General features: G+C 43.2%; 1 protein-coding gene across 1 annotated transcript in view; it reads left to right on the top strand.

Annotated features, from left to right (window-relative positions):
• Nucleotides 1-13,888, top strand: part of tmtc1 (transmembrane O-mannosyltransferase targeting cadherins 1) — a 139,061-nt gene that overhangs the window by 112,680 nt on the left and 12,493 nt on the right. Inside the window, exons 12-14 of the mRNA XM_087996930.1 lie at nucleotides 7,685-7,787; nucleotides 9,387-9,522; nucleotides 13,596-13,740. Coding sequence (XP_087853056.1) covers nucleotides 7,685-7,787; nucleotides 9,387-9,522; nucleotides 13,596-13,740 — 384 coding nt within the window. The remainder of the gene's footprint in view (nucleotides 1-7,684; nucleotides 7,788-9,386; nucleotides 9,523-13,595; nucleotides 13,741-13,888) is intronic.

The raw sequence follows: 13,888 nt of genomic DNA, 5'->3' as shown, positions 1-13,888 counted from the left end.
TGTCTTAAGACTTTTGAGGTGCCAGGAGTCTCACATTTCACATCAAGGATATGGAATGTGGCTCCATCTATTGGTCAAGTAGGATTAGACACCATTGGTGCAGGACTAAACCATACAACAACTTCCATTTATATACCACAGCAAAACAAAAATCTCAAGGCACTTTACAGGTGTGTAACGAGCCTGATTTTATCAGCAAGCCCAAGAAGGTGACATTAGGGTAGAGGACCACCAGCTTGATCAAAGATACTGTTAAAGGACCAACTTAAAGGAAGACAGAGGAGAGTTTTCGGAAGGGTATTTCAAGGGCTAGACAGCAGATGTTATGGATTGATTCAAATCAGGGATGATCAGGAAACCAGCATTAATGGAGTGTAGGCGCCTCGAAGAGTTGTGAGGCTGGAGAAGATTACAGAGATAAAGAAGGGAGAAGCCATGGAGGAATTTATAAACAAGAATGAGAATTTTACAATCGACGTGTTTCTTAACTGGAAGTCATTGTAGGTCAGTGATACTTGGGGTGATATTTAGATGGATTTGGTGCACGTTAGGACACAGACGATAAGACTTTGAATAACCTCAGGTTTAGGGAGGGGAAGAGAATATTCCACTAATCGTGGAGTGTGTTAGAACAATGACATCGAGGTAATGGACGAGAGTGTCTGCAGTCAATGAGCTGAGGCAGAGTACACTTGTGTGATATTGTGGTAGTCAGCGACGCTGGAGATTTGAAGGTCAAATGTTTGGTTCTTCCTCAAGCAGGTCAGGGATGGAGTTGGTACGTAGGAAAAAGATTTCAGAGTGGGGATTGACGACAACATGAGGTGCATTTTCTTTGTTTTAACCACTAAGTGTGGAGGTGGGCATTTTAGTGAGACATATTTCAGTTGGGGCGATCCCAGTTTTCCTGTGTTCTTCTCTGTTCGTTCCATGTTCATGCGCCTGTAAAATGCCAGATCTTATGGGCAAGACGTTCTCAAGCCAACTTAAAAGGTTTGACAAAGTTAGAATAGCCAATAGTGGTTCATTTATTGGGTTGGCCTTCACCTTCTGAAAGGCCATGAGGCTTTCTACTGAACATTTGCCTATTTCATAACAAATCTGATGAATGTAGAGTTGTTGTGCTGAAGTTAGGCAACCATTTCAGAGAAAACCCACGCATTCCCTGAAATCTCATGATTTCCTATTTAGCTTTAGGATTGGAGAATTCTATCAGAAATTCTAATCACTTTTGTTGTTTTTGGCAACACTTTTCCATGTCCTACAATTCCCCCAGGTAAATTATGTCCGATTTTGCAAATTCACTCTTGGCAATATTTAATATGAAGCCAGCGAACTATAATCAGTTATACGGTTATTCTAATTATTTTATGTGTTCATCCCAGGTGTCACGGTATAGTACAACATCGTCTAAATAAACTGCACAATTCGGCACTTCAGGTGTGACTTAATTCAGAAGTCTTTGTAATGTAGCTGTGACATTTTTAAACGCAATGACATTACTTAACATTGCTATAACCCATTTGGTGTAACAAAGGCTGGTCTTTTCTTAGCTTTTGACATTAATATTGCTCGCCAGTAAGACTTCACTTGATCAATCTTAAAGGATGTTGCCAGGTTGTAGAGTTCGAGCTATAGGGAAAGGCTGAATAGGCTGGGGCTGTCTTCCCTGGAGCGTTGGAAGCTGAGAAGTGACCTTATAGAGGTTTATAAAATCATGAGGTGGCATGGATAGGGTGAATAGCAAATGTCTTTTCCCCAGTGTTAGGGAAGGCCAATACTAGAGGGCATAGGTATAAAGTGAGAGGGGAAAGTTTTAAAAGGGACCTAATGGGCAACTTTTTCATGCAGAGGGTGGTAAGTGTATGGAATGAGCCCCCCGAGGCTCCCAGCCTCATTCCTGATGAAGGGCTTTTGCTGATTTTCCTGCCGCTCAGATGTTGCCTGACCTGCTGTGCTTTTCCAGCACCACTCTAATCTTGACACTAATCTCCAGAATCTGCAGTACCCACCTTTGCCTATGGAATGAGCTGCCAGAGGAAGTGGTGGCGGCTGGTACAATTACAACATTTAAAAGGCATCTGGATGGGTAAATGAACAGGAAGGGTTTAGAAGGTATATGCTGGCAAATGGGACTAGATTAATTTAGGATATCCAGTTGGTATGGACGAGTTGGTCTGAAAGGTCTGTTTCTGTGCTGAACACGTCTATGACTCTACAAAGAAATGAAACACTTCCAACTCTGTCAGTGCAATCTTCTAACTCGGAAATTTGGTATGAAACTGTTTTCATTACTGAATTAATCTATGCAGTAATCTGTAATCTATGTAGATTCAAGTTGACCAATCAGGTTTAGGAATAAACACCACTGGTGAACTCTAACTGCTTTTGCTATGCTCTGTATCGTTATTTTCCAGCATGTATTCAACCTCTGTTTCCACCTGAGCTCTTCTGTCTGTGCTTAACCAATAAGGATGTTTTGTTATATTGACTCGTCTACAGGTAGTTCTGGGATAACACTTGTTTCAGCAGCATGATTTGTCTATAATGTCGCTGAAGAATTAGGGAATGGTATTTTGGAGAATGCTTACCTCCATTGACAATAACTTGATCCCAGCGAGGATCGGTCTGCGCACTTTGCTTTGCCCATGTGCACGCCAAAATCTCTGTGCCGTTCCGCACATGCGCAACTTTGGTGCCTGTCTTCATGCCATTCTGCGTGTACACCGATGTCCACACATGTGTTATGTCAGCGTCGGTTATTGCAATATTCTGCGCATCTACCAGTGTCACTTACTGACAGAGCAGCATTCTGTGAGGGGGGGTACTGTACTGAGAGCAGCATTCTGTGAGGGGGGTACTGTACAGAGAGCAGCTTTCTGTGAGGGGGGGTACTGTACAGAGAGCAGCCTTTTTAAACATTTTTAAAAATTTACTGTGTTAAGTTTACTTTTGTTTCATTAATAACCCTTCTTTCAGACTGTGCTATACTTTGTGTTAGACCTTTGTGTTATTTTTGAGTGATAGTGAGTGACTTTTTTTGCTGGTTCGCCCCTATCCCCACCTTTCCCCCAGGGCCCATTATTTGTATCAAGTGATTTTCTATTAAGCAAGGTTTTGCTGGAACACAATGACATTATTACTGGAGAACTACCTGTATATCCATATCATGTCTGGCTCATGTAGTACATCCTGGTGAGACTCTGTAGACTTCTGTGAACCTTCTAGTAGCCTAAGTAAATACCACTGGTGATAGACTTTCTTTATATATTGGAAAAATACCTGAATGCGTTCATTCGTGGAGCCATTATGTCTCTTTAGCCTCTGTTGGACTTTCTGTGATTGTGGTGAAGCTATATCTTTTACGAGCTGTTCCCATTGTCCTTCACTACGTACAATAAGATGTTGTCAAACTGTTCCGGCAAAAGGTAAAGGTGCCAGCATTCCAGAGGGCCACAGGACTGTACTCCACTTCGAGAGAGAGAATTGGTGGTGACTAGCCTAGGTGTCACCACGCTTCAGGGGAGTGGTGAGGTTGAGAAGGACCTTCATGGTGACTGCAGCACAGGCCTTTCGACTCAGAGTCTGTACCGACCTCTCTGCATGATCCCATTTTACAGCATTTGGCCCAGTGTCTTGAACGTTATAATATTTCAAGTGCTCGTCCAAATACGTTTTAAAGTTTGTGATGTTTCCCATTTCTACTGCCTTCCCATTGCACTCTGGGTGAAAAATATTTTTTCTCAAATATCCTCTCATCAACCTACCCTTCACCTTAAAATTATATCCCCTCATTACTGACACTTCAACTAAGGTGAAGAGTGGCTTCCTCTCCACCCTGTCTACACCCTTCAGCGTCTCATACACTTCAATCAGGTTCTGTCTCTTCAGCCTTTTCTGCACTAAAGAAAACAAGTCTAACTTATCCAGCCTCTCTTCACTGCTAAAATGGTCCAACCAAGGCAGTATCCTGGTAAATCTCCTCTGCACTCCAACTGTTTAATTTCAGTTGATAGTCCGTAATGAGTAGAACAATGAGTTAACTTTTCCACAACCCTCTTAGTTATTTGTCCTTGAAGGAATAGCATATGAAAATCAGTTGATATAACCATAACTATAAAGATATTCTGGTGTCCTACTTTCATTTTTCAGGAATAACTCTTCAAAACATATTAATCCTTGATTGAATGGTTCTTCAAAAAATATTGTTTAAGTGCTGGTTTCTCCTCTCACCTTAAAAATCGTTTTACCTCATTCTCATATTCAAGGCGCTTTAACTGTAATTGAATCCTTGCTCATTCAAGTTTCTCTGTGTCCCTAGTCTCTCGTGTATTTCCACCAGTCCACGACCCTTTGCCAGTATTTCATCATCAATTCAAATCTCTGCTGCCTTAGCTCGGGCAGACAATTCCACCTCTGATTTAATTGCCTCAGTCTGGCTTTTTAATTCTTGTAAATCCATCAGGGATACGTGTTCCAGTCATAGGATGGTTTTAGCTTCTTGTAATGCTATCTTACTAAGTACGAGAAACCTAATATCTATCCTTTTATCCTTCAACACTTAACGCTAACTCCACATCAGTCTTTCGTTATTACATTCAAAAGATGTAGTGGTGAACCTTAAAGCTTCTGATAATTTAATTGGGAACAGTGCATTGACAGTTATACCTGACTCTTCAGCAAGCCATCCAAAAATATATATAATTCCAAATTGACCAGATGAGCAAGTTGCCTGACTGACTGCTAATGAGGACAAAAACAGTGCATTCCAGGTTTCCTCATTATCAGAAAATAACTGTTAAATTTATGTGTCAGAATAATTTTTTAAAAAAAAGAATGGATTTCTAATTTACTACCATGCAACTTAAACTGTACTCCTACAAAACCCCCTAAGTGTAATGATGAAGGAGCAGCACTATGGAAGTTAGCTAGTTACCTGATGAAGGAGCAGTGCTCCAAAAGCTAGTACTTCCAAATAAGCCTATTGGACTATAACCTGGTGTTGTGTGATTTTAACTTCGTCCATCCCAGTCCAACACTTGCACCTCCACATCATGATTAAGACAGAAGATAATTTGACACAAATATTATGGGTGAAAAAAAATTCACACAAGGTCAGCAAAGTTCCCAAGACCAAAAGTTCACATCCCAAGGTGAAATGTCATTTCTTTCAAGCCTTCTGATTTAGCAATGATGATATGCTGTTGTCTGTAGGGCAATGGTCATTCTTTGTTGGTTAGGTGGTTTCAGGTCTTGTATTAAAATTGTTTCTTTTAAACCTTGTTGGCTTTTCTGTGTTTTTCTCACATGAGAACGAGACAGAGAAAGGAGAATATTTAAATGCTTTTGGTTTGCAAGTTCTACCGGTTTGCTTTCTTGGCTCTTGTGACATTTGTAGCTTTTTAACACTTTGCAGCTCAATCAGTCAGAAGGCTGTCAACCAGGCAGAATTTCTTGAAGACAAAAAACTCAATCCTAGTCTCGTCATTGCTTTAAAAAGCAATGTTGTCTGGCACAGTCAAAGTGTGGGCGGCACGGTGGCACAGTGGTTAGCACTGCTGCCTCACAGCGCCAGAGACCCAGGTTCAATTCCCGCCTCAGGCGACTGACTGTGTGGAGTTTGCACGTTCTCCCCGTGTCTGCGTGGGTTTCCTCCGTGTGCTCCGGTTTCCTCCCACAAACCAAAAGATGTGCAGGTCAGGTGAATTGGCCATGCTAAATTGCCCGTAGTGTTAGGTAAGGGGTAAATGTAGGGGTATGGGTGGGTTGCGCTTCGGCGGGGCGGTGTGGACTTGTTGGGCCGAAGGGCCTGTTTCCACACTGTAAGTAATCTAATCTAATCTAATCTAAATATGTAGCAGTTGACTTTCAAGTTGTAAGTCTTGTCCAATATTTTAGCTGTATTGTACTTTGACTTCCATTTCAGTTTAAGTTCCCAAACAAAGAAATAAACTACATATTCTCTCAGACTTGCATGGGACAAGGATGCACCAGAAGATGGCCTTTTGAGATGAGCTTCCTGTCGAATTCAGCCCTGCCCCAGTCAAGTTTGTTGGTGTCCACCAATACCCATACCTTGCTTGGCCAAAAAGCTTCACCCATAACCCTGTGAGAATTTAATGTTAATCTACACTGCACATTACTGAGACTTCTCACATAACCTGATCAGCATGGAGAGGCTTTATCCATTACACAGTAAGTGTTGCGCAAAGAAACATCTCAGTTGCCTAATTTATAAGTTTAGAGTTAAAAATAAGGTCGAGTTTATAAATGTGCTTATCTCCTTTTTGATTGGGGAGATTGTACCTGTGAACACATTTCCCAGCAGGTTGGGGTGCCAATGAGAATTCATCTCATGAACATGAGCACTAAACAGCCGCTGGGGGTTGGGTCAGTCAATCCACCTGAAATATTCTGAGGACAGAGCAGCTAAACCTTAACCTATTGTCAGGAAACAGAATTTTTCTCTGCTGTCCAATTCAGTTCCCCCACCCGGCCTTCTGAAAGCTCAGGGCAGCCCTGGAAAATTGCGCCCGATGCCTTTGGTTTTCCCCAAAGATGGAAACTTCAACAAATCCGGTCCTAGATTTCCAAGAAGCAACCTAACATTTTGGAGGCAGAGGACGGGGGGACAAGGGAAAGGTGGTAGTGAGGGTGCGTGTCAACAGTGTGGGGAACGACCTGTTTTCAATTGATCTTGTTGGAGGGAGAAACAGCAGGGGGTAAAGGGTAAATCCTTGGGGTGGGGGATGCACTACAGTGTGGGAGTGGACCAGAGATATGATTGGATAGGTAAAAAATGGAACCACGTGATCACTGAAGAATTGTCTAATCAACTGCGCCAAAGGCGAGAGACAGAACAAGAAAGGATAATTTACTCTTGTCACTTTAAGGCCTCTTTCAGTCCGGTTTAGTGAATGATGGTTTGGGATTTGTGGGGCTAAAGATAAGGCTGAAACATCTGCACCCACTTTAAGCCATAAGTGATGCATGGGTGATCCATCTCGTTCCCAATATTACGTTCTTCAACTTCGTGCATATGATATCAAGAAATGGCTAAAGGCACAGAAAGGTTATGGATCCTGACAGCACTCCAGCAGTAGCACTGAAGACTTGTACTCCTGAATTAACCACACTGCAGCCAAGCTGTTCCAATGCAACACGAGCAACTGCCTGGCAATGTGAAACATTGTCCATTGATGTCCTGTCCACAAAATGCAGTATAAATCCAACCTGACCAATTAGCATGCTTGATTTTTCAGAAAGTGATGGGAAGTATCCTCGACAGTCCTGTCAAGCAGCACTTGCTTAGTGACAGACTGAATTTGTTACCAGATTTGGCTGTTTCCCTCCACATGCAAGGAAAAATATTGCCTTTTAGAAGGTGCAATCAAGTGAAGTTATTTGATCACTGGGGAGATCACAGTCACATCTAATCTTCTCCACAGTAAACACCCCAATGCTCTTTCAATAGGTCAGCATTAGAAATGCGAATTTCCCTTCCCTTGATTCTGAGCCCAATGTTGATATCTCTGCGCCAACATTTGTGATGGTGCTTGCTGAGTACAGGTTACCCATGCTAGTTATTTCCTAGACTAGCTGAACAAAGTTGGGAAGGATAGAACTTTGTAATTTATTGACCATTTTAAATGTTATAAAATATGGGCTATCATTTTTTTGAAAGGAACGATTTGGAGAAGCTGATGATATATATGTGCGCGGCATCGAAAACTGTCCTGAGAACTCAGACCTACACAACAACTATGGAGTCTTCTTAGTTGACCAAGGTAAGCAATGGAAACGTTTTTGTCTGACATGTCCTGACCACATATTACTCTGTGGGATTTGTCTGAGGATGCCAATGCCTGGGGGATTGATGCCTAGGCCTGGTTCATTACCTTGCCCAAATCACCATTCTTTATCTTGGTTGCTAGAGAGTGTGTGTTGACAAGACTGTCAGAAGGACTCCATTCTGTACCCCAATACTGCCCGGATCCTACATTCTGGGGGATGATCCTTAAATTACTAGATGTGATGTTAATCCAGTTCCCAGATCAGTGACCCATGACTGAGATTGTCCATTTGAAGCCATTTAGAGACAGTTTCAGATCAGTGAGCCCATGTTAACGTAAAGCTAGTTTGACTTTGGCAAACCTATTTCAGATACAAAGTCGTCATAATCCCAGAGGACCATAGCGCCAACCCCTCTTTTGAGAGAGACGATTGGTGGAGAGTTCAAGCAAAGGATGAGGTTGAGATGGCAGGAATTTTATGGTGACCCCAGCTGATGTGGGAATTGAACCTGCACTGTTGGCGTTGCTCTGCATCGCAAACAAGCCATCCAGCCAACTGAGCTAACCTACACCCGATGCCAGATACAACCTTCCAACGAGAAGATGAGAGACATTTATACCATTGGACTGGGATGGATTTTGAACCCGGTCCAAGTGTTGGAAAGCCAACGTCGAGCATGAGTGTTGATTTTTGTAATGACCTTCTTGCCTTCACTTCTAAAGAAAGCCCCCTCTTTTCTTTTTTTAACGTTTAAGAGATGTACCTGAGAGAAGAGGGAAGAAACATGCAACCCAGTTGAAAATCCTGGTTTCAAACGCACCATCTTGAATTGTCTGCACTCAGAGAAAACTTGGCAAACAGTTCTCTTCCTTGTTGGGATGTTTTCAGCTGCTCTGAGCCGTTCTCCCCAGTAACTAAAAAAATCCATGGTTCTTGAATCACATTTAGTAGACTTAGCATCACCTGTTGGTCCATTCAACTGTGAGATTTTCTTTAGTCTGGGAGAATGAACCAAACATCCCAGCAGCAGACCTTTTGCAGGTACTCTCCAATGCAAGGATTGCCTTTAGTCCAAGAAGGATCACAAACTTTCCAAAACGCCATCGTTTCCTGAAAACGCATAGCAGCTCAGGCAGCATTTATTGAGGGAACAAATGTTAATGTTTTTTAGATGAAATATTATGAAGCCTTGCCTTGAAAAGCTTGCCCGAATCACGTCGGTGATGGGCACAGAAGCAGCCCATGTTGCCTGTGCTTGATCGTTGAAAGAGATCCTGATGAAAGGCTTATGCCCGAAACATTGATTCTCCTGTTCCTCGGACGCTGTCTGACCTGCTGTGCTTTTCCAGAACCACACTCTCGACTCTGATCTCCAGCATCTGCAGACCTCACTTTCTTCATAAGTCCTCATGCACCTGTCCTTCTTCCTTTGCCTATTTCCCTTTGCTTTTCTCTCTTCCAAGTATTTATCCAAATCGATATAGACCATTGCTATTGAATCTGCTCCCAGCACCGTATCAGGCAGTGAATGCCAGATCAGCTCAACCATCTTTGCCTTGCTATTAACCTACAGGCTTGATTGTATTCTGCAGGGAATGGGAATGGAGCTTCAGGTCATTACCTGCAAGCCATTCGGCTAAATCCCAAACACTACGTTGCCATGGTGAACCTCGGTCGTCTCCTGCGTTCGGCCAACAAGAACAAGGAGGCTGAGACGTGGTACAAACGGTAAGGGTGCCGATATGCCGTGATGTTGGTGGAATTCTGGCAGGAACATGGGCGGAGGTCTCTTCCGTCCATTTGGTTTTGTGATTCTTCATCCGTTCAGTTTGTGTGGTCAGTTGACTTGGCTGAGAATGGAGGGGTCGTAGGGTGTGAACGTTGCCTTTTGTTGAGACTGGCCACATGGGTTGAGCATGCATTTTGGGCAGCCTCTGGGTAGATGGGGAATCAAAAGAGTCTCTAGTTTGTGTTAGATTGCCAATTGGAGGAATAGGAGAGAGCGTGCTGTGAAGGTGGTCAGGCACCTGAAGCTTTTCAGCCTTTTTTTTATTCGTTAGTGAAAAGCATAGGGAAATTGAACACCTAAATAAACAACTGAGGCATGAAGATCCTTCTCTTGTTTTGGTGCAGGATGTGGAGTGCACCATGAGACTAAGGTATAGAATCTCAACAGCATGGAAGCAGGCCATTCAGTCCATCGAGTCCACACTGACCTTCCAAAGAGCATCCCACCCATCCTATCCCTGTAACTCTGCATTTCCCATGGCTAACCTGCCTACCTTGCACGTCCCTGTACACTATGGCGTGGCCAATTCTTCCAACCTGAACATTTTTGTGACTGTGGGAGGAAACCAGAGCACCCAGAGCATACCGACTGACAGAATGTGCAGACTCCACAGTTGCCCGAGGCTGGAATCAAACCCAGGTCACTAGAGCTGTGAGGCAGCAGTGCTAACCACTGAGCCACCCTGTCGCCCCAATCTGAATGATTGGATTCAGTCAAGGCTTTCAGAATAGAATTGGATAATCCTTTGCAGAGAATAAATGCAGGACAATGGAGGAAAAATAGGAGAAAAGGACTGAGTGGGATCCTGTTGCAGGCACCCTTGTGGCTAAATCCTTGTCTGCTGGCATTGATCTGAGGGGACAGTCTGCCTCCTGTGGATGTACACAGTGATGAAGGGTCCATTTAATGTAGAACACCAGGACAGGGAAATAGACAACTCATGTAAGGACTGATTAATGTGACTCTTTTGCAGTGGTCCAAAATGCCCCTTAGTTGTTAAAGGCAACTCCCTTCAAAAGAAATTGTAGTATTTCCTTGGTGCTACTGAGGTAATAAAATGTAGCCTTGGCTTAGGTTACAGTTAAATGTGAATTAACTTACATGAAGCATTAGGCACGGTTAAGCATGAATTTCTGTGATTTTTGAGAGGTTTTTTTGCACTAACTTGTTGGAAAGTTGGATGAAGATTGGGTCCAGCATTTCCATGATATTCTCTGTAGTCAATCAGTCATTTAGCGCCCACTCTCCGGCCTCACCTGGAGGAAGGGCCATTTCGATCATTCCCTGGCAGTATAGTAGCCTGACATGGAACAGGAAGTGCACTTGGGAGCTAATAGTCCTTATTTATTTCTTTTCAGACATTATTGGACTGTGCAGCTTTGGTAATAAGACATGGTGAAAGACGTGTAAATAAGAAATCCAATCACACAGGATTATGGAACACTAGTGAGTCATGTAGTTGTTGCCAAAAAAGGCAAATTCTTTCAAGCAATCTGACAGCATTTGGGATACCTTCCAGACTCTGATGCTTAATCCTAAACAATGTATTAAATTCTAATGTGGTATAAATATGACAAATGGTTAAGTAGCTGTAGTCTTTCATTAGAAGTGTTTGGCCAACTCACACTCTCTTAACACATGCCAAATACTGACAATTCGGGGTTTTTTTTAATGCATAGTATTCAATGTCACAACCCAACTTTTTAAATCTCTCAAGCTAAAGTTATCTAGGATTTCTCCACGACAACACCAGGTTAGATTTGGTTACTCTCACTAGCATTTTAGGGTGAGGCCTCTTTGATTTTGCATCAGTGTCCCTCACAAATCCCACACAACATCTGTTTACTGGTGTCAATTCCATTTGCAACTAAATATTTAGGCAGTGCTTCCAGAAAGGATATAAATGGTATCTTCCACTCACCCACTGTTTAATGGAAACCCATGACAAATTCCTATGGTTGCTCCTTGCTGATATCCACAGCATTTAGAGGTTCCACAGTGACTTCTAAAGAACACCATGTCTCCCATTTCTCTGGCTCCAATAGGCCAAGCAAGTCTTAACATTTTCGTCTCTGCTCTGTTCTGAGTTTCCTGACCTTGGTCAGTGCATTGGCAGGGCTGCTATAATTCGCCTCTGTGCTCTTGTGTGGGAGTAATACTGGCCAGGGGCCAGGTCCATATGGACAACAGGATTGGACCCCGGTGCGTGCAGGCACTTATTAATAAAACACAGAAAGCTGAACACTTGGCCAAGTTACAGAAGGTGTGACGACATGGGAGAAAGGAAGGAAATGGAATAGTTTTTTTTTCCAAAGTAGAACACTGCAAAGGATAATCACTGTAAAATGAATAGCTTTTGGAAGAGGTGTTGGCTCTATTAAAATCCCTCTGGGTTTAAACTGACAAGTAGAAGTCAAGCTTTTGAAGAAAAATAAACAGCGAAACAGAAAAAAAAACAGAATGCTGCCATCATAGGAAATCTCAAAGAGGCAAACCTTCTGGAAACCACCAAGTCAGTCAGTAAAGATGGCATCAACAAGGGAGTTCTTAACCCAGCAATAAACGAAGGAACGGAAGAAGAGGAGAGGGAGATACACAGAGCATCCTCCCCAAGAAATATCCCTTACATTCTCCACACACACATTTAGCTCACACACATGCAACAACGTGCTCTGCAGATGCACAGAAAATCTCCCCTCACAGAAACTCTCCCTTTCAACACACATTCTCGCCTCCATGCACTCTCTGCCCCCTCACATACACACTCTTCACTCACACTACCCTCTCAGACATCTGCTCCCAAATCCCCCACACCCTCCCACCTTCCCCACACACATATACATTTCCCCTTGGACGAACTCCCCATACACCCACATAACTCCTGACGCACTTGCTGTACTCTGGCTCATCACACACACTCCGCATACAGGCGCATACACTCTTCACACACGCATGCACAATCTGCACGCACAGTCTCCACGTGTACACGCACACTGTCCCCACACTCGTTCCCCACACACACGCCCTCCTTATATTGCAAGCACACTCCATGCCTGCATGAAGCACAGTCCCCACCCAGCCTCTTTTTAATTCCCCACCCCTCCCCCTCACCTCCTCCTGGTTTGAGTTTGCCTCTAGCAAGGTGACTTACCTGATGTGCCAATGCTTATGTTATTTCTCGTAGTGTAAGGAAGTGGGTGTGTCTGTCAAGGTGTTGAAGATCCAGCAGCTATTGATTACCAACTATTTTGTGTAAACATAACGTCGTTCAGACAGTGTCTGGGTGAACATTAAACTACTGGCTGACAGCACTTCATGAGGCAAAGTGGAAGATGAGATCTTTCTATTTTCAGGCTGCAATTTCTCCAGCTTGGAAGATGGACCTAAAAGTTAACTTGTCTCCTTTCTCTGCAGATCTGCTGAATGTTTTTAATGTTGTGTTAAGCTGGGAAAAGGTTGATTTGATTCCTAAGAAATCTTGTTAGTTGAACACTTGGAGTAAATGGAATCTACCCATTTGGGGATGTTGTTAGTTCCAACCACAGAACCCTTATATGGTGGAAGGAATGCCCGACACTCAGGTCTGCCATGCTTCAACTGACATTCCCCAGCATGTTGGCTACTCAGTCACTTCCATAGCAAGTCCCACTCCAACTGTTTGACTGTTCCGATGGTCAGGTAAGTGGGCAAATGTCGCTGGGTCAAAATCCCAGAATTCCCTCCCTAAAGCCGTTGTGGGTCAACCTACAGCACGTGGACTGTAGCGTTTCATAAAGGCAGCTCACCGTCATGTTCTCGAGAGTAGCTCGAGATGGGCAATAAATGCTGGCCCAGCCAGTGATGCCCAAATCCCATGAATTAATTTTTTAAAAATGTCAACTGCAGTGCTTTTCTCCTGTTAGGCTGGCAACCACACGGTAGCCTAGAAATATGTGGCTCAGACAGTGGTGAAAATAATATTTTAGAGACTTTGTCCACCTTTTGAAGATGTTCCTTTGTTATTATTTGGCAGAGCACTAGGGATCACCAGAACTGTGGATGTTCTGTCTCCTCTCGGGGCTCTGTACTACAACACAGGCAGGTACGAAGAAGCTCTGCTTATCTACAAGGAGGCAATTACAATGCAGCCCACAAACAGTGAACTAAAACTGGCAGTGGTATGTACAGAGCTGTTGGAAACTTCAATGTGAATCTTCATTGACCTGAAAAGTTAACTCTTATTCTTTCTCCACAGGCCTGCTGAATATTTACAGTGCTACCTTGATTTTAATTTCAAATTTCAAACATCACGGCATTTTGCTTTTT

Source organism: Chiloscyllium plagiosum, unplaced genomic scaffold, assembly GCF_037043375.1.
Source record: "Chiloscyllium plagiosum isolate Xiang-an unplaced genomic scaffold, Cpla_swu_hap1 HiC_scaffold_19, whole genome shotgun sequence".
In the NCBI taxonomy this organism is placed as follows: domain Eukaryota; kingdom Metazoa; phylum Chordata; class Chondrichthyes; order Orectolobiformes; family Hemiscylliidae; genus Chiloscyllium; species Chiloscyllium plagiosum.
Note: the sequence above shows the minus strand (reverse complement) of the source record. Positions and strands in the feature narration are given on the sequence as shown.